Source organism: Penaeus monodon, chromosome 5 (genome assembly GCF_015228065.2).
Source record: "Penaeus monodon isolate SGIC_2016 chromosome 5, NSTDA_Pmon_1, whole genome shotgun sequence".
Taxonomy (NCBI): domain Eukaryota; kingdom Metazoa; phylum Arthropoda; class Malacostraca; order Decapoda; family Penaeidae; genus Penaeus; species Penaeus monodon.
This window is the reverse complement of record NC_051390.1, coordinates 10,867,154-10,889,290: the sequence shown is the minus strand read 5'-3', so window position 1 is coordinate 10,889,290 and position 22,137 is coordinate 10,867,154. Positions and strand designations below refer to the sequence as shown.

The 22,137-nt window shown below is 40.3% G+C and overlaps 1 protein-coding gene across 1 annotated transcript in view; it reads left to right on the top strand.

Annotated features, from left to right (window-relative positions):
- Positions 1-3,867: 3,867 nt before the first annotated feature.
- The window catches only part of LOC119572965 (multiple C2 and transmembrane domain-containing protein-like), a 54,031-nt gene continuing 35,761 nt past the window's right edge, over positions 3,868-22,137 (top strand). The window contains 1 exon segment of the mRNA XM_037919929.1: positions 3,868-3,951. Within this exon segment, the coding sequence (XP_037775857.1) occupies positions 3,940-3,951 (12 nt within the window). The 5' untranslated portion in view covers positions 3,868-3,939.

Below are 22,137 nucleotides of genomic sequence, written 5' to 3'. Positions count from 1 at the left end.
CACGCGCACACATATACACATACACACGCACATACACACATACACACGCACGCACACACACACATACACACGCACGCACACACACACACACGTATACACATGCGTATAAATACCCCTCAAGATGCATTTTATCACTGACCTTCACCCTTTGGTCTATCAAGGTTAAGAATTCACGCTGTTGTTGTTGTTGTTTAGTTTTTTCCTTGTGATTTGTGTAACGTTTTCCATCTTCGCTTCTTCGTCAAACTGCTTGCTCGAACCCCGCAAAATTGGTGCCTCAGAAGCTAATGGTTGTTCATTACTGTTCTTGACGTAGTTATAGAGGCCGGTGGGCGGTGTTGGGGAGTTCTAAATTCTCCCTGAATTATTAATCGATGGGGAATTATCTTGGATTATCTCCCGGTCGTTTTCTTGGATTCTTTTGTCTTTATTTTTATTTCTATTTATTTTCTTTTTTTTGTGTATTGTTTTTGTTTTCATCTCGTTCTCTCTCTCTCTCTTCTCTCTCTCTCTCTCTCTCTCTCTCTCTCTCTCTCTCTCTCTCTCTCTCTCTCTCTCTCTCTCTCTCTCTCTCTCTCTCTCTCTCTCTCTCTCTCTCTCTCTCTCTCTCTCCTCTCTCCCTCCCTCCCTCCCTCCCTCCCTCTCCTACTTCTCACTTTTTATTGTTTATATTTTTATTTCCTACTGTGAAACATAAGCGGGGGCAACTTGTATTCAATTTTGCAAGTTTCCAAAAGTTATTTGTTGATCTAATTTAAAATGCATTTTACCTTTGTACGAGTTTGCAATATACCACAGACATAGTTCTAGCGAATTTAAATAAAATGTGTGTGTGTATGTGTGTGTGTGTGTATGTATACACACAAGGCATAAGTATGTATGTATGGATATATATGTATATCTATGCCTATGTATATATATATATATATATATATATATATATATATATATATATATATATATATGTGCAATATATACTGATAATACACCCATATGTATTCTTGTGAATTCATACATACGGTTCATATCTGTAAATGTGCGCACGGACGTCACTCTCAGCCGCCAGCAGTCACCAGGGATGCGAGTGCGAGTGCGAGTGCGAGGCAGTGGACTTGGTATTAATAACTCCTCCTGCCTTTGCTTCACCAACTCGCGTGTCAAGGGGGGAAGGGGGTAGGAGGGGCAGGTTTAATACCTCCCGGGTTTTCTCCTCTCCTCTCTCTCGGAATACAAAAGGAAAACACTTAGGGCGAATGAACACTGTATTAAAGGTGCAATACGGTGTCTTTTTTCGTTTTTTATTTTATTTATTAATTTTTTTCTTGTTTTTCTTAAGGGTGTGTGTGGAAAAAGGTTTCTTGGTCTGTTGGGAGGATGTATACGCTGTGTGTGTGAAGGAGTTGGCTTTGTCGTTCTCTCTCTTACTCCCTTTTTTTCTTCTCTTCTCCTCCCTTCCCTTCTCTCTTTTTTCCTTTCCTTTCTTTTCTCTTCCCTTCCTATCTCTTCTGTCGCTTCCCTTTTTCTTCACTTCTCTCTTCTCCCCCTTTATTTTTTTTCCCATTCCTCCCTCTCCCACTCCCCCTCGGTGTTGTTATCTCCCCACTCATTTCCTCTCCTCCTCCCTCCTCCCCCCTCTTCCCTCCTCCCTCCCTCCCTCCCTCCCTCTCTCCCTCTCTCCCTACCCCACCCCTTCCCCTTTCCTCCCTCTCTCCCTCCCTCCCTCCCTCCCTCCACTACCTCTTTTTTTTACCCTCGCCCTCGCGTTCCTATTTTCGTAAAGATAATGAAATCCTCTCGGTGCAACTGCTCATGAAAAAGTAACAAAATATAAAATACACATTGTACTCCACCAGGTTGTTGTTGTTTTTTGTAGTTGCAGGGATGGTGTATGTAACGATAATAACAATAATGAACATAATACTAGTAGTAGTTATGGCGAACCAGGAGGTGATTGATCTTTACTTAAATAATTTAGTATTATTGATATGAAAAACTAGTTATGAGTATCCTCTAAATAAAAAAAAAAAAAACGTACAGACTATGATAATAATAAGGCAAGTAAAAAAAAAAAGAAAAAAAAAAACACAAAGGGAGTAATTGTATCAAACGAGCAGCCTGAAACTACAAAATATTGATCCGGTGGTGTTAGAGGGACAGGAAGGGGGGGGGGGGGGTAGGCCAGAAATGTATGGTTGAACCTCTGCCATTGGTACGGAGTATTACCAATTGTGTTTGTTTTTTTGTTATTATTATTATTGCGAATTGTTTTTCTTATTATTATTATAATTATTATTATTATTGCGAATTATTATTATTATTATTATTATTATTTTATTATTATTATTGCGAATTGTTTTTATTATTATTGTGAATTGATTTATTATTAATATTATTATTGGGATTTTTTATTATTATTGTTATTATTGTGAATTGTTTTATCGTTATTGTTGTTGTTATTATTAATTGTTTGTATATTTGGGTGAATAAGTGAATGGTGGTATTATTTTATATTTCTTATCATTATTGTCGTAGATCTTATCGTTGCTGTCATCATGGCATGTAATTATCTCATTAATTATTCCTCCTAATCTTGTATGAGATATTTCGGGAAAATGCTGTATCATTGTCCTCATTTCTACGTTGAAAAATAATAATAAATAATAATAAATAATACTAATGATAATTCCTAATAATTCTTATAGAAATATTAAAATAATGGTAATAATAAATAATGAAAATAAAATAACGATAATAATAATAAAATAATGATAATAATAATAAATAAAATAATATTTTTATTCGGATCAATATCGACGGATGATTCACGCTCTATTGCCATATGTCCGTCATCATCACCCTATATTTTAGCATGACATAACGGCAATTTATCACGCTTGTAATTACCTTTGTGCAAAATGGGGGGGGGGGGGTAAATTATGCAGCATTAAGGTTATTAAACTATGGAATACGACTTTGTAGATGTGTGCCCGTGCATTAGGCTGAATGTACACATGCAGAAGCTAATGTTACTTGTTATTTGCGAAAGAGGGTGTGTCAGAGGTGATATATATTGCAAGTGTTTTTTATGAATTTTGTTTTACGGTTCAGCAAAGGGGAAAATACACTTCAATGAACTCTATATATATATTTTTTAGATTATAGTAAATATGAATTAAATCGTTTTTTAATGTATATAACCACACGAGAAGCGTTTTTCACAAGATAGTACGGGTGAAATATTAATATGATAGACTAACGTATTTGACTGTAATTGAATAAAGAAAAGGGATTTCCATTCATCAGTATTACCATTTTAACTTCAAAACTTTATCTTCATTCTCTTAAAACCCCACAACAACCGATTATGGCAAAAGGAAGGAAATTAACTAGGTAAGTCTCCAACGGTTTTGAGTTGAACTTGAGAGGCAAGTGACAAGCACGACAGGAAACCATCGCGTGTGGTGGCCTGGGAAGCTGCCAAACGCGCTTGTATGTTAGGTATTTTTCATATGCAGTCTCAACAGTATTAATCATTAGGTCGGATATGAGGGTCTTCGTTTTGTTTATTTTGGGTAGGTATTAAGGGATTTATAAAGTCATTGTGTGTTTTGGGCGGTGGGGTAGTGTGGATAGGAATTAATCGAAACGTTGGCAACTCAAGCGCTCCGAGCACGGGGACCGAATAAAAATAAAAACTTGTCAAAACCACATGTAGCTCTGTTTACATTCCAAAGATTTTTTTAATAACTGATGCCCGATCTCCTTACAAATACCCTGACTGAAGGAGAACCTATCCTTTTTATCTATCTTTCTTTCTTTCCAAGTTGTAGCTTAAAAAAGGGACGAGGGAAAAATACGAGTAAGCATCAGTCAGTACCTGGTTGGAGCGTGTGTAGGGAGGACGCGTGTTACTTGTCGCTCCCTTTTCCGCTGAGTTCTATGGAATTTTTTGTATGAATAATGTCATCTTTGTTCTGCCATTCGGATGAACTTCTTACACTCGCAGGAGACGTGTTTTGATTGGAGATATGATGCGCGTTCGTTCATTGATAGAAATTTAGTGCCGTGGCGTTGCTTGCGTACGGAGGGAGAAAACCTCGTTATTACAAAGACACAGTGAATCTAAGAAACCACGGTTGTTATAGGATAGCGAAGTCTTGTTTTACAGCGATGCGGCATTCCAAGTGACAATGAAGTGTTGAAAACCTAGAAGGGAAAATTTGACAGTGTGGTGTTATTGCAGTGTACGCGTTCAGTATCCTTTGTAGCCTTGGGTAATGTGCTGTAAAGGGGGGGGGGGCACTAGGAGTCCGTCAGGGAGAATTCTGTGAAGAATTTACGGTTCTTTCTTTGTTCCGACTCCGTAAATATGTGACAGGAAGTTCATATTTAGTAGTTTACGCATGTACACGTGTGTGTGTGTGTGTGTGTGTGTGTGTGTGTGTGTGTGTGTGCGGTGGTGTGTGTGTGTGTTGTTTGTGTGTGTAATTATATGTGTGCCTGTGATCGTGGATGTGTGTGTCTGTGGTGATGTTTTGTGTGTGTGTTGATCGTTTTTGGGCTTGTGTGCACGTGGTGCTGTGTACTGTGTTGTGCACTGGTTTTAGTGTTCGTTTGTGTTTTAATATACATATTTGCATGCACAGAAGAAAAGGACTGCTTGTCTGTGCGCTGAGTTTTTATCCTAAGTCTGACCAGTCTTTTGCGGCCTTCAAGCATTACCGCTAGAAGTCTACGATGATACTGATAGTATTCTCTTATTGGTTTATATATTCGTTGTATTTTCGTAGTATATCCAGGCAATATATATATATATATATATATATATATATATATATATATATATATATATATATATATATATATATAATCACATTTAGAAGATATACCGTAGTTATTAACACAAATCACAAATGTTCAATGATTATTTAGGAAAAAAATATTGCATAAAAAAAAACTGTAGAAGATTGTGGCGTTTTTACCATATCTGCACAATAAGAAATAATGGAACACACATACACCCACATATCCACATACATACACATATATTTCACTTTTCTACACCCACAAACATGATTACCGGTTGAGTTGCTTCAAAATAAATCAGTAACTCAGTAGTTTCCAAATCCACATTTCGCATCTATTTAAGAAATTATACATATTCGACTGGGACTAAATGCAGGAGGATGAACTGCAGTGGTATATCGTCCAGGCAGCCTCGTGCAGTTTGCCTCCCTATGTCTCCCGTCCACGAATTGTATTGAATGGTTAGCAACTACAACTGTATTGCCTATTACTTAGGTGTCACGCTGATTATGTTTCGTCGGTTGTTATGCGAGTATGCGGGTGTTTCACGGCTGGTCATGAATGTAGCAAAGGTTATCTGGTTTTGTTGTTGTTTTGCATAATGTCGTAGTAAAGATTGGGGTGTGTTTGTAAGTATTGGCACGATGGGTGGGTTTCGTTGTCTTCCTCTCTCCCATCTACATATGTACGCATTTTGTATAGTTGTGTGTAGATTTGCAGATTTGTGCTTCTATAGATATATGTAATTGTATGTTCATTTATATGGATAAATACTTAGGCCTATATAAGTACATATATACATATACATACATAGATTATATATATATAGATAGATAGATAGATAGATATATGTAATATATATATATATATATGTGTGTGTGTGTGTGTGTGTGTGTGTGTGTGTGTGTGTGTGTGTGTGTGTTGGTCATGAATGCTTCAAATGAGTAGCGGACGAGTCACCGGAACTTCAAAAGGCTATTTGTCGTTATTTACCTAATTACTCAAACTTCTGTAGTGCTCCGGAGACCGCATTTTATTTTATTCTTTCAAAATCATTTCGAGAAGCAATTTTGTTATTGTGATTACCGGGGCTTGCTTGCTTGCTTTTAAGGCCGGCCAGGAAGGTCGTCGGGGCATAATATAGGATCTCAAAAGCACGCCATTCATCCTTGGAAATTGGACCTTTAAAGGGAAGGGAAAGGAGGGGGGGAGGCAGGAGGGGGGCCGGGGGAGATGGTCTTTTGTGTGAGATGCGAAGTCTTCTGATGAAGGGGGCGAGGGTTTTTTTTTTCTTCTTCTTTTTTCTCCCTCTTTTTCCCTCTCTTTTTTCTACTCCTTCTCCTCTTCCTTCATATTTTTCTTCCTTTTTTTCTTCTTCGGCTTCGTCTTCTTCCTTCTCGTCATTTCTCTTGCGTACCTCTCCATTTTCTCTTTTGTTCTTCATCTTATCTTCATCATCTTTGAGTATGAAAGTGAGTGAGAGACAGTACACTTTCATATTCAGTAATTATATATATATATATATATTATATATATATATATATATATATATATATATATATATATTCTTAGCAGGGTTAACAACTACATAAACCAATATGTGGCTTTATCTCATGTGGATTGATGATGCTATGAATCTATAATGGTACGAACAAATATATAACGCAGGAAGGGATATATATCACATATTTCCCCGTTCCTTAGATAATTCATCTCGAACGCTCTTTTATCAGGGTATAAAGTACAGTACTGTTTAATAATACTGCACTTGCGGCACAAAGTAGGAGTGCCATCTTTTATGCAAATTAGCTGGCATTCACGGGATTGGGTGTTGATGTCTGCCAGTTCGAATTAGGAAGCCGGAGGTGGGGTGAGGGAAAGGCAGACATTGGGTTATTGTTATAGAGATGTAATATCGAGCAGTGAGAGGAATGAGGTGTGAATCTTGTTTTTTATTTATTTATTTTTATTTTATTATTATTATTTTTTTTTTAATAACTTCTCACTGTCTCTTTAATTTTCTATTTCCTTATTTTATTTTTTTGTTATATTTTTCCTGGCTGTTTGTTTATTTTTTTATATATTGTTTCTCCGACGACCTCGCATTCCATCCTTTTTTTTTTTTTTATTAATCATCTACCTCTCTCATTCTCCGCTTTTTCTTTCCATCTGTCTCTCATTCTATCATTCTATCTTTTTTTTCTATCCCACTCCTCTCAGTCTAGCTTTTTGATAAATTCACGTCTTGGGGGTGGGGGGGGTTAAGCATGATCCCTAAAGCATATTCTTGCATGCCGTTCTCCGTGCAATATTTGCCGAGGAGAGGAATACGAGCTTCTCAATAATACGGGATTTCGGTCGTATTTGGATGCTTGATATGCAACGTGTGGATTTAGGATAGGGATTGTGGAGACGGAAGGATAAGATGCTGGGGAGAGGATAAGCTGAATGGAGAAGAGGTTTAGATGGAAAAAAAGGGTTAAAATATGCGTTTGGTTTTCTTTGCTTGCTCTTCTTCCACTTCGTCAATCTCCTCCTCCTCCTCCCCCTTTCCTCACTCCCTTTCTTCTTTGCCACCTCCTGTTCTTCCTTTTTATCCCCCTCTCCCACTTCCTCTTTACCCGTATCCTCCGTCTTAACCGCCTCCTCCTCCTTCCCTCTTCATTCTTCTCAATCTTTATTATCGCTTCACTTCTCTCTGTTCTGCTTCCCCCGCCACCACAGCTTTATATATTCTTGAGCCGTCCAGTATCTAGCTCTTAAGAATGGGCGAGCATCCTTGTACTTGATATCATTTTTTATTTTCTATTCTTGGATCAAAAGGTCGTCTCTTTATCGTTCGAGAATTTGTCTTCAAGAGAGATTATCGTAAGAGCTAAGATGATGGTCAAACTTTCGCGTTAACTCTTTTTTTTTTTTTTAAGTTGATTTATGTGGAAAAGGGATGAAGGATGTAAAGTAAAATGACTCACGAGCAGCCATCGTTGTGCGTTTATGAGCGTCGAGATGTTACTTGTCTGGAGATGACAGGAATAACAAAAAGAAAGAAAAAAAAAGAGCACAAGAGAGCGTAAGGTTGAATGATGCAAGACCTAAGTATTGACGTTAGCAAAGTGCAGTATGTTGGCAGTATGTAGCTGTGTAACGAAATACACGTGAGAACCTGTTTAAACTTTGGGGGTGTAGGTTTTTAGAAGTACCCAAGTTTAGTTGGAGAATCACTGTCATGTGATGTTAATTGAGGGCGTTGTGTTAGCGCTGGGTCAGGAACTGCTTGTGCAACATCTTGCATTTTGTGCAACGCCTCATACATTGTGAAAACATATAATGATACAGTTGCTCAGTTGTACTCCTTGTGTTAACTGATATTAATTTTTGCACACTGTATAGTGTACAACTTGAAAAAAATGTGGTTTATTTTTGTGTTATTTTCTATTTATAGTACTTAAGGCTAATGTAATCAAATTGCAACAGATCTTTGAGCGTTATCATCAAATCCATAGTCAGTTCATCTGTTTATTGATGTTTAGCTTAGTTACACAATGCGAATGTTTTTCTTTCTTTCTTTCTTTCTTTTTCTTTTTGTCACCTACGAAGGAAGAAGTGAAGAGAGGAGAGGATCTGAAGACTCGGGGGAGGAGAATGGGAGAGGGGAGAGGGAGGGGGTGGGGGTAAGGGGAGGGAAGCAGGTCATCCCATATTCCCAGCACATGTGTTTTAAATCTCGTCATTGCCCTCACTCTGCCTTGCCGGTGCGTTTGCGGAGGACGGGGCGCCTCCACAGTGAAACCCCTTGCAATGGCCTTTCTTTAAAACATAAGTCCTTTTCGCCGAAGTGCAATTGTTGTCTCCTGTTACGGTGGTGTCCGGCCCCGTGTAAAGCCTGTGGAATGGCTGTTGTGACTTACATGTGACGTTTGTTGTGACGGGGTCGGGCAGGGGAAGGGAGACAGGGTGGGAAGGAGGGAGGCTGGGTTGGAGGGAGGGAGGAGGTTGGGAGGGAAGGAGAGAGAGAGAGAGAGGGATGCTAGGTGGGAAGGAGGGAGGGAAGGAGAGGGAGAGACGAATGCTGGATGGGAGGGAGGGAAGGAGAGGGTGAGAGGGAAGCAGGGAGAAGGGAGAGGGGTAGGGGGGGAATGGGGGTAGGATGAGGGTACGGGCAATGGCTTTGTATGCGTGTGTTCACAGCTGGCGCAAGCCCGGCTTTTCTCCTCGGCCTCCCCATAGTGTGTCACTTACGACGACATCTTTGCCCCGAGTGCCTGTCGCGTCTTCTGGTCATACTGTTGACTAAACTCTTTGCTTTGTTTATTTAGACGTTCGAACGTCGGTTTCGTGAGAAGTGCCCCGTGAATACAGGTTTGATGTGTGTTTCTGAGTGATGGCTATTACATAAGGCTCTGTTTCTAAGTGATGGCAGTTGTAGTCGAAGGGATCTTGGCTTGACAGCGCCCTGGTTGAGCAAAAAACGCGATATTTGAACCAAGACGGAAAGCACGTGTTGTTGTGACAGCGCTGAACAGAAGGTTTGACAGGTGTGTGTGTGTGTGTGTGTGTGTGTGTGTGTGTGTGTGTGTGTGTGTGTGTGTGTGTGTGTGTGTGTGTGTGTGTGTGTGTGTTCGCGCGCGCATTTTTATTTCTTTATTCATTATTGCTGTTGTGCGTTTTTGTTTTCATTTATTTGTTGATTATTTTTATACGGTTAGTTATTTACATGGTATAACTGTGTTTCATTTTGTGTAGTTATTTTCCCTTGTCATTCCCCCTGATACACGTTTATTTATATCATATTACTTGATATATATTTTCTTTCTTTCCATTCCTCCCTATTTGACTGCAAAAGGGGACATGGAACGAAAAAAATAATCCTGTTCGTAGGACAGAATTCTCACTCGAAAGCTTGCCCCCCCCCCCCTCGAGTCCCCCTTCAAACATCCTGCAGAAGGGCCTCTGTCGGTTCCTGTTGATGCTGACCCTCGGACACGGAAGTAACGTTTTCTGGGCCGAGTGTTACCTGTGAAACGTTTTCTTGAGTCGGTTCTTTGTTTTTTAAAAGAACGGAGGAAATCGTGTGTGTGTGTGTGTGTGTGTGTGTGTGTGTGTGTATGTATATGTGTATATGTATATGTATATGTATATGTATATATATTATATATGTATGTATGCATATATGTATATATATATATATATATATATATATATATATATATATATATATATATATACATACATATACATATATACATACATATACATATATATATATATATATATATATATATACTACATATATATATACATATATATATATATATATATATACATATACATATATACATTACATACATACATACATATTACATTATATATATTATATATATATTATATTATATTATATATATATGTATGTATGTATATATGTAATATTGTATATGTATATGTATATATATATACATATAACATATATATTAATAATATATAATAATATATATAATATATATTATATATATATATATATAATATGTATGCATGTATTATATGTAATGTATGTATGTATATGTATGTATGTATATATGTATGTATGTATATATGTATATGTATATATATATATATATATATGTATATGTATGTATGTATGTATATATGTATATTTATATGTATATATATATATATATACATATACATATATACATACATACATATATACATAATACATATACATACATACATACATATACATGCATACATATTATATATATATATATATATATATATATATATATATATATATATATATATGTATATATATATGCATATATGTATAATGTATGTATGTATATATAGTATATTAATATGTATATGTATATGTATATATATATATATATAGTTATTATTATATAATATAATATATACATATATACATAATATAATATATACATACTAGTACATATATATATATAGTATATATATTATATATATATATATATATACATATATATGTATATTATATATTATATATTTATATATATATATATATATATATATATATATAATGTGTGTGTTTGTGTGTGTGTGTGTGTGTGTGTGTGTGTGTGTATTTATATGTTTGTGTGTATGTATATATGTATATATATGTATGTATGTATATATGTATATATATATATGTATGTATGTATATGTATGTATGTATATATATATGTATATATGTATGTATGTATGGGTGGCGTTGGTCTTATTTTAAGGTGGTAGTTATCTTTTTTTTTTTTTTTTTGGGGGGGGGTATTTTCAATTTTTTATTTCGTTTATATGTATTTATTCTTTCTGGTGTATTTCAAGTGGTATTTAAGGGTTTCTCATATCATTAACTTCATTTAGCTAGAACCTAATTGGTGTTTACGTGATTTAAAAAAAAAAATGTTTCTCTTAAAACTTTAAATATTAAATCTGTTATGTTTTTATTGACTTTATATAAAAAATAAATATTAACAAAATTTCCATATTTGCCTATTTTTTTTAATGGCAAGGGAAATGGGGTAATAGTGAGGTAAATTGGAAAGTTTAATACGCACTGAAGCGGCCTTACGGAGGTAATAGAGAGAAAAGTCTATTGGTGACTAAAGAATAGACAGAAGCGAGTTTACGGTGAAGTTAGAGAGCAGAAAACTCTCTTTATCGAATAGACAATGAAGTGGGTTTTATGATGAAGGAAGAGGACAGAGAAGGGTGTTTCGTGAATCGAGAATTGTGACTGAAGTGGGGTTATGGTGAAGTGAGAGAGCAGAGACGTAACTTAATCGAAGAAATAATTGACAGTGAAGTGGGGTTTTCGTTGAAGCGGAAGGATAGAGAAGCGTTTACCGAAATAAGAAAAGAAACTGAAGCGGCGTTGTGGTGAAGCAGAGGAGAGAGAGAATGGAGACTGAAGCGGCGTTGTGGTGAGGCAAGAGGAGGGAGAATGGAGACTGAAGCGGCGTTGTGGTGAAGCAAGAGGAGAGAGAATGGAGACTGAAGCGGCGTTGTGGTGAAGCAGAGGAGAGAGAATGGAGACTGAAGCGGCGTTGTGGTGAAGCAGAGGAGAGAGAATGGAGAGACTGAAGCGGCGTTGTGGTGAGGCAAGAGGAGAGGAAAGTGTGTTGGCCGAACATACATTGAAGGTGATCGATAATCAAGGCTTGAAAATAACAGAAAACGCGAAAAGGGTAAAAGAACAAGGGAAACAGAAGAGGGAGGAGAAGAAGAAGGACAAGAAGGAGGAGGAGAAGGAACAAGAAGGAACAAGAAAAAAGAGGAGGAGGAGGAGGAAGAAGGAGGAGGAGAAGAAGAAAGGGGGAGGAGGAGAAGGAAGAAGAAGAGGAGGAGGAGGAGGAAGGAGAAGAGGAGGAGGAAGGAGAAGGAAGAAGAAGAAGAAGAAGGCGGAGGAAAAGAACCAGAAGAAAGAGAAGAGAAAGAAGAATCACGATATACACACGCACGGGCCTGTCAAACGGTGCACTTGAGTCGACTTCAGGATTTCTGAATATTCTGAAACACGTTGCCCCGAGTTGATTCCAGTTGTCTTGCATTGTCCGTGTGTTTTATAGTTATAGGCTAATTTTCCTGGAAGATTGTGTGTGTGTGTGTGTATGTGTGTGTGTGTGTGTGTGTGTGTGTGTGTGTGTGTGTGTGTGTGTGTGTGTGCGCGCGCGCGCGTGTAGGGCCTATTCCCTTGTTACTGAAAAGCAACGTATTTATAATCCCATTAAAAAGGTATGTGAGAGTTGTACCCTGCATGAATTGTTTAGGAATCACACGTTTGTTTAAATATATGTAGAGTTTGGTCTTGTCTGTTGCGAGGAAATAGACAGGACTTGATAACCTTGAATTTCTTAATTGCTGACGTCGCGTATTGCGATCCTGTGCTTGAAATAGAAAACGGGAAGCGGACGGGCGACTAAAGAAAATGTAGAAATCTTTGCAATCCGTAACCCTTTTTTTTTTCATTTTCATGACTTAAACTCCAGCGAACGGTTTGGAGGAGGATGAATCCACGCGAATGGATGCTTTGTTATTAATCTTACGTAATGAATATTTCAGTGCCGAAAGTTTAGATGAGCGTATTTATTGTCCTTCAACTTGATGCCGCAATATCCAAGCTGTTCGGGAACTTGGCAATGGAAACTGCAAAGTCATAATGAATTTTCGGGAAATTATCTACTGGTTGCAAAGAGATGGTTTTTTTTTTCCATGACGCTTTCAGTATTAGCAGCATGCAACAGGGCATATTGATAAGCATGTTATTGTCATGTAGGTGTGTGATATGTGATAAAATGCTGTGTAAGTAAATGGTGTGGGAATAAGTATGTTTAGACGTTCTCCTCGACCAAGCACATTTCCTGTTTCCCCCGCCTTTTCTATCTCAACCTTCTCTCTCTCTCTCTCTCTTTGTCTCTGTCTCTCTCTCCCCCCTCTCTCTCTCTCTCTCTCTCTCTCTCTCTCTCTCTCTCTCTCTCCCCTCTCTCTCTCTCCCCCTCTCTCTCTCTCTCTCTCTCTCTCCCCTCTCTCTCTCTCTCCCTCTCTCTCTCTCTCTCTCTCTCTCTCTCTCTCTCTCTCTCTCTCTCTCTCTCTCTCTCTCTCTCTCTCTCTCTCTCTCTCAATTATTTGAACATCACAGAAATGTGTCTTGTTCCCTCGCATTTCCCTTTCCATCGCATAGTTTCCTCTCGTGATAAAAGATAAGAGTTCCTTTAATTGATTAATCATGCGTGTAACTAGTTAGGCCAGATTAGATAAGCATCATTAAGATAAGATTATTGGTCTAGAATATATTTTGTTTATTTATTATTTATCTATTTATTGGATTTATTTTATTTCTTGCTTCCGTTATTTTTTTTTTTTTTTATTGCAGTTTCATGCATCGTGATTTCCCCCGTCTGTTGTTTACTTCGGTCTTTCTCCCTAATCTGCTTGTATTTTTAAAATTTTCTTTTTCCTTTCCTTCTAATGTGTTTGTTGCCTTCACTCCCTCTGCTTCTTCCTTTTGCTTTTTCCCACAACCTCTTGTGAGATTTTTTTTTTTTTTTTAGGCCTCTTTCCTCGGCTTTCCATTGTATAGGTGGACAAGATTACGCACGCACACGCACACGCACACGCACACGCACACGCACACGCACACACACACACACACTACACACACACACACACACACACACACACACACACACACACACACACACACACACACACACACACACACACACACACACACACAACACACACACACACACACACACACACACACACACCATACACACTACACACTCTCACACTCACACCAAACAAACAAACAAACAAAAAATACATGGGGAAGACAGGTGAACGAGGAGAAGAGAAACAAACAGAGAAAAAGAAAGAAAAAAAAGACACGTGAGGCTAAATTCTTCGATTTTCGATTTTCATTTATGGGACACTCGACGGAGCTGCCATGCTCACGGTCAGGCCACAGGACTACAGAGGCCTAATGAGGTGAACGGCTGATGGGGGGGGGGGGGGGTATAGGTGGGGGAAGGAATGGGGGGGGTGAACGGCTGACCTGTCCGTGGGTGGATGGGTGGTGAGAGAATGTGGGGGTTTGGGTGAACGGCTGTTGGGGAGAATGGGGGGGAGGATGGAGGGGGTATAGATGGGTGGGTGGGGAGCGAATGGGGGTGAACGGCTGATGGGGGAGCATGGGCGGGTGAACGGATGATGGGGGAGAAGGGGGGGTATAGGTGGGGAGAGAATGGGGTGTGGGGTGGGGTGGGGAGAGTGGGGGAGCTAAATTAGGAAGGGGGAGGGGGAGAAGTTGAATTGGTGGGGTGGGTGATTCTAGGTGGATTGGGAAGGGAGGGGAGAGAGAGAGAGGAGAGGAGGGGAGATAACGGTAGGGGAGGGAAGAGGGAGGAGAGGAGGGGTAAGGGAAGGGAAGGGAGGAGAGAGGGAAACATTTGATGGATGGATAGATACGTGAGGAAAGAAAGGACGGTCGAGGGGGAAAGATAGAAAGTTAGATAACGAGAGGGGGGGAGAGGAACAAAGTGTGTGTGTGTGTGAGAGAGAGAGAGAGAGAGAGAGAGAGAGAGAGAGAGAGAGAGAGAGAGAGAGAGAGAGAGAGAGAGAGAGAGAGAGAGTATAACAGCAAGAAAGAGGAGAATGATCAAACCCCAAAATGGCTAAACTAGCCATACGCACCGTGGATTGAATCTCATTTTGGACGTGAACAGGAAGGCACCAGGCGGAAGGAGAGTCAGCCACTGGAGAATAACAAGAGCGCCTGGAATTAATTGCTGCATGCTGCATGATGCTGATGAACCTCTGGGGGAGATATTGTGTCAGAGGAATGAAGTGCGAAAGAAAGGAGAGTTTAAGCAAGGTCGGGAAATATAGGTAATAGACGGAAGGAACTCGTGAAATCAACTTTACTTTGCGACGAAAAAAATATACCAGTGTCGCTAAGTTTATATAAAAACAACAACAAAAAATAGAGGGAGATATGATTTTTTTTTAATGTTACTGTTTTCTAGCTTCGCATTCCCGTGAAATTATAACTAGTAAACCAAAGGAATGTAATTTTGTGGCTGGACTTTGTCGTGACAGTGACGGCGCTTCAGGGGCTGACAAGTGAGCGCCATGGCGAGTTAGTCTTTACAGACTCCCATGCTCTAACTCTAGATATTCTAACTCGCGTGCTCTAACTATAACATCTAACTCTAATTCGCTCGTTCCAACATCTATTCAACTATAGCTCGCGTGCTGACTCCGACAGATAAGTTAGTCACGTATCTCTCGTAACGTTAGGCTTAGTTCGGAAAAGGGTGTCTTTGGTCTCCTCATTTTCATCTTCTGTTTTCGTCGTCGCTGCTGCTCTTAATCTTTCTTCTTCCTTCATTTTACTTTATTTCTCATCTCCTTCCTTTTTCCTCCTCCTATCCCTCCTCCTCCCTCCCTCTCCTCCTCCTCCTTCTCCTCCTCCTCCTCCTCCTCCTCCTCCCTCCCTCTCCTCCTCCTCCTCCTCCTCCCCCTCCCCCTCTTCCTCCTCCTCCTCCTCCTCCTCCTCCTCCCTCCTTCCTTCTTTCTGCCATTATGTTAACCAAGGCAAGGATGAACGCATAAGGATGAGGAGGAGGGTTGCGGCGAGCTTAGTGTAGGATGCGAGGAGGAGTAAGGAATGATATGCATAGAAATGAGACGAGAATGCGTGGATGGAGGAGGAACGGATAAGAAGCGATAAGTAAAACCGAAGAAGAGAGAAGGAAAAAGATGTGAGAAAAAAAATAGAAAGGAAAGGAAATGAGAGAAGCGAGAAGAGAAAATAGAAATAGCGAAAAAAAATAAGAAAATGGAAGAGATGGACGTTGATGATAAGGGGGAGAAGGTGGTAAGTGTAAATAAGATTGAGATAGGAAATTTGATAAAGCAGGGAGAAGAAGACCGAGGAGAAAGAGGAGACGAGAGAATAAGAATGAGAGGGAGAGCAAATTCAAAGATGAATGTTGATAGTAACTATACAAACACAGATAGAGACAAACAAGCATAGAAATATAGACACATACAACACACAAGAGGAAACGTGTTTGCGAAATGTGGCGAAGTACAAAAAAAAAAAGAAGCAAAGGAAAAAATACGAAAATACGAATGCGACTTGCATGACTGGTGAAGTTTTCATGACTTGCCGTCAGAGGAGCCCAGAACCAGTCCCAGGCCATGTTGCTATTACTGTGGCAATAATTAGCGGGGTTGGGATCGGGTCTTGAGTTCTGACTGGCTGGGCTGCGTGGGTGGAGACTTGGGAGGGGGTGAGTGGGCTGGAGAGTGGGGAGGGGAAGGTTGGAGGTGGGGGTGAGTGGGGAGGGGAAGGGTTGGTGGTGGAGGTTGGGGGGAGTGGGAAGGGGAAGGTTGGAGGTGGAGAGAGGGGGAGTGGGATGGGAAGATTGGAAATGGGGAGGGGGGAGTGGGTAGGTTAGGGGTGGAGAGGGGAGGGGAGGGTTGGGGATGGAGAGTGGGGAGGGGATGCAAGAGAGGGATAAAGATATAGAGATCGAGAAAAGATAAAACAAGATTAGCAAATGGGAGATGGGGAGAAGTGGAGACAGAAAGAGATACAAGAATACTGATAGATATTAATGGGAGATGAAGAGGGAGGAAGGGGATGGGTGTATATATATCAGGGGTAGATATAGAGAGAGTATGATAGTAGTAATACTATATAATATTAAATGTAATAGATAAAGTTGTCAGGCAAAGTTAGGAGTACGAAATAATGTAAAATTTCTGGCGGATTTAGGAGAGAAACATGCACACATCACACAGGTAATCAATCATATGTAAATCTTCATATATATGGGTGAATGTGCAGAATATAGAGCGAAGAGATGGATGATGTGAACTAAAGTAACGAATGGTGTGACCTGTTGTGCAAGGGAACCAGCGTTCAGTGTATTTCCTAGTCTGATAAGAGGATATTATTCATTACAAACGAATGAATGTTTGTTGAGTACTCGTCTCTAAGTTAAAGGTCAGTGTAGGCTACATAGAGGCCTATAGTAAGTATGTCGTAGTTTGGGACCCTACCCAGAAGCATTACCAAAGGCGTTTCCCGTAGGTATTGAGCACTTCCCCCCCCCCCACCCCCCCAGCACCCAAGGTCAAGTCAATATTTCTTGTTATCTCTAACAGTACAATGGGGGGGGATGAGGGGGGGGGGACGGGGTTGTCGGGGTTACATTCAACAGAGGGGGGGGAGGACTCTCTCTCTCTCTCTCTCTCTCTCTCTCTCTCTCTCTCTCTCTCTCTCTCTCTCTCTCTCTCTCTCTCTCTCTCTCTCTCTCTCTCTCTCCTTTTTGGCTCCGTGCGAGGAGAGAAGTTTCATTTGTTAGGGAAGTTGTAGGAAGAAGAATGATGGGATTCTCTTCTCTCTCTCCCTCTCCCTCCCCTCTCCGTCTCCCTCTCCCTCTCCGTCTCCTTCCCCACTCCCCCTTAACCTACCCCTCTTTCTACCCCTCTTTTTTTCTCTCCTCCTTACCTTCTTTCTCCCTTTCTCCCCTCCCTCAGTCTCTCCTCTCTCAGTTCCTCGAGACCTCCAGCAAATTGAACGTGACGAATGATGTACTTACGAGAAGACAAATAACAATTCTAGCTTTTGATCAAAGAAATGGTGTCGAAATATCGCATCCCCTTTGCCCATTGTACCCTGGCGCAACGACCATTAATAATAGTGGCTGGCGGCGAGCTCACGTGTCCAAACCCTGTGCATTACCTTCTTGTATAGAGGCCAGTGCATTACCCTCAATAAAGGATGATGCATGACGTAGCGAGGAATGAGTTTGTTTTTGTTGTTTCTGTTATTGTTTTGGCGTCATCGTTGTACAGGAAAATGTGTAAGCAAGAGGATAACTTGAATGACAGCGGAGGATAAGCAAAATATAAGAATGTATGAGGCGAAGGATAAGCAAAATATGGGGAAAGTATAAGGCGGAGGATAAGCAAAATATAAGACAGTATAAGGCGAAGGATAAACAAAATGTAGGAAAATATAAGAAAGTACAAGACAAAGTTTAAGGCGAAGAAGACCCCTTTACCAACACCCCCTCCCCCCTCCCCCTTCTTCCAATACAGCGTTGCCAGTGTGAAAACCGCCATTCTCGACCCTCTCTGTCCGAAACCCTTGCGAACCTTCTCGAACGGCCACCTGTTTCGGTTCCCTCTTCTATTATTTTGATCTATTATTTATTATTATTATTATTTTTTTTTTTTTTTTTATTTTTTTTTCATTCTTCAAATTCGATCGCCGAACGAGGAAGCGAAGGTGGGGTGGGGGGAGGGGGAGATAGCGACCGTACGAGCACGTTAGTGCACGGCGTCCACTGATGGGGGGGGGGGGGGTTACGTTATTGGCAACGGCGTAGTGCTTTTGTTGCAACGTGTATTGCGGAGTTTGTCATCTTAATCGTATGTTGCAATGGCTGTGCCTTTCTGGCGTGTGCTGACGTGGTGGACGGCGTGTAGACCAGGGCGGGGGGCGTTGGTAGGTCTCGAATGGTGTACGTCTGATGTGATGTAATTTTGACATGATGTACTTCTGACGTGATGTAATTTTGGCATGATGTACTTTTGACATGATGTACTTCTGACATGATGTACTTCTGAAATGATGAACTTGTGACATGATGTACTTCTGAAATGATGAGCTTGTGACGTGTACTTCTGACATGATGAACTTCTGATACGAAAAACTACTGACATGATGAACTGACATGATGTACTTCCGATATGATCTGTGTACTTCATTGCCTCTTGTATCCTTTGAAATAAAACCAACGCAGCTCTAAGGAAAACACCTGTGTTGTTTATCGTTTTCCTACAAAAGTGAGGAAAACTCTAAACCGTTTGTAGGGAAGCCACAAAAAACGCTCCCCTGAAGAATTGCGATCGTTTCATCTTATTTTGGGAGACATGACTGTGTGTGCGTGTGTGTGTGTGCGTGCGTGCGTGCGTGCGTGCGTGCGTGTGTGTGTGGTGTGTGTGTGTGTGTGTGTGTGTGTGTGTGTGTGTGTGTGTGTGAGAGAGAGAGAGAGAGAGAGAGAGAGAGAGAGAGAGAGAGAGAGAGAGAGAGGGAGAGGGAGAGAAAAAGAAAGAGGGAGGGACGCAGAGAGAGAAAGAAAGAGGGAGGGACGCAGAGAGAGAAAGAAAGAGGGAGGGAGAGAAAGAGAAAGAGTATGTGCAATGTTCTTAAAACTTTTTTTTTCCCTCGTGAGCGGAGAATAGAGATGCTTTGGAATGGATAAGCTTATGAATATATTATCTACCGATATCCTTAACTTATAAATGTCAAAGGCCTTTTTTTTTGCCTCCTTGTGTATCGATCGAAGTGTGTGGTTGCCTCGGTGGAATAATTAATGTCGCAGTTGAAGCATTAGCAAGATTTTGGCCGGGAATTGACATATTTATTTGTTATGGTGACATGTGTTTGCAACAAGAAAAGAAACTTTTTTTTTTGAGGAGGGGGTCATATTGATAGTTTATTTGGTCGTTGTTGTTGTTGTAAGAGAAAAAAAAATACTAGAAATAACGACGAAAGATTTTAAACCTTAGTTATTTTAAATCTACATAGGCCTACACAGCATTCGTTCGCGTGTAGCCCATGTGCTTGTGAATCTTCAACCGCAAACTAACCATATTACATTATTAACGACGATAGAAAACGATTCGTTGTTGCTCTCTGTACGGGATTTTTTTTTTTTTTTTTTTTTTTTTTTGGGGGGGGGGTATTTCTGTTCGGATTTAAGGCGATTTTTGAACGATTTTTGAACATGGCCTCTACCCTCAGCATCCGGCGCTGGCGATCTTTAAAGGGCGTGGAATTCCTTTTCTTTCTGCTCCTAATCTCCTTTCGTTTCCTCCGTTTTTCTTCTTCTTCTTCTTCTACTATTGTGTTAGTTTATTCCTATTTTTCAATCGTTATTCTCTGGTTCTTTTTTCTCTCTCTTTGGTTGTCTGTTTCCTTCTTTTTTCTTGATTTTTTTTGGTTTTCTGTTTATTTCAATTTTCCTTCTCATTATATTTCCTTTCCCACTTCTTTTCTTCATAAGTATTTCTTATTGTTATTGAGATAAATTGGAAATGTGTCGTCTCTTCTCTCTCTCCTCCTCCTCCTCCTCCTCCTCCTCCTCCTCCTCCTCCTCCTCCTCCTCTCCTCCTCCTCCCCCCCCCCTCCTCCTCCTCCCTTCTCTTCTTCATCTCCTCCCTCTCTCCCTCCCTCCTTCCCTCTCTCCCTCTCTCCCTTCTTCGCCATGTTGCTCAAAGAGCGCTGTGACCTTTCGCCGAATCGAACGTGGAGACAGACAGCGGGTGTCTCGGAAGATACTCAATTATGCGGGTAGAATAGGGAAGAAGAAGGGGAGGAGGAGGAGGAGGAAGAGGAGGAGGAGATTGAGAAGAAGAGATGATTGAAGAAGGAAAGGAAAAGACGAAGAGGGAGAGGCGACGGGGAAATTAAAGGGGGAGAAAGAGAAAGAGAAGAAGGTAATGGAGCATGTCAGGTTGTGGGCGTGTGGGCGTGGGAATGCGTGAGGGCTGAAGTGTAGCCTTAGACTTGGGTGGAAACTAATTTTCTCAGTGAATGTTGATATTTTCTTTTGTTAAAAATATTCACTTTAATTTGTGTTTGTTTTAGGTATATATGTTTCTTCGTCGTCTTCTTCTTTTTCTCCGTCTTCTTCGTCTTCTTCTTCGTCTTCTTCTTTTTCTCCTTCGTCACCTCCTCCTCCTCCTCCTTCTCCTTCCTTGTCTTCTTTTTTCTCCTCTTTGGTCTTCTTCTTCTTCTTCTTTCCTTCTTCGCCTTCTTCTTTTACGAATCGCGAAACGCTCGGCCAAATACTAGCCAGGATTTGGCACACGGTTTTTCGCACAAGCTGTCGTGATAGGCATGTTATCGGCAAACTTTTTGCTCCCGGTGGTTTGTCTCCTTCTTCCTCTTCCTGTTTTCCTATTCCTTCTTCTGCTTCTCTTCTTCCCTCTCTTTCGCTTTTTTTCGGCTGTTTCCTCTCTTTTTTTCCGTGTTTCCTTTGTCTTTCTCCTTCCTTCTCGTTTTCTATCCTTCCCATTTTTCTCTTTCTCCTCTTTTCAGTTCCTGGTCCCTTTTTCTTTTTTTCTCTCTCTCCCTATTCCCTTTTGCTCCAGTCTGTCTTACCCTTCTTCACCTCCTTTCATTTTTCTTTCTCCTTAATTTCACTTTCTCTTTCCCCTTCTTTCTACCAACCTCTCCCTCTCCGTGTCTCCCTTTTCCTCTCCTGTCTCCCTCTCCCTCTCCTCTCTCCCTCTCTTCTTCCTCTCTCCCTCTCCTCTCCCCCTCCCTCCCTCTCCTCTCCCCCTCTCTCCCTCTCTTCTCCTTCCTCTCTCCCTCTCCTCTCCTTCCTCTCTCCCTCTCCTCTCGCCCTCTCTCCCTTTCCTCTCCCTCTCCTCTCCCCTCTCTCCCTCTCCTCTCCCCCTTTCCCCTCCTCTCCATTCCTCTAAGGTTCAATGTCATTGTAACTCGGCTGTTATATATATATGTCACCGAAGTATTGTGTGTGGGCGCAGTGTGGGTTTGTGGGTACAGGGAGATAAGATTGGATGCTGGCAATTAAGTTACTGTTATTAGGAGTATTGTACTTTGTTGCTATTTTTATTTGCTAATGCTATTGTTGTTATTGTTATGTCTACTATTATTACTATTATTGTTTTATATACATATATATATATATATATATGTATATATATATATATGTATATATATATATATTATATATATATATATATATTATATATATATATATATAT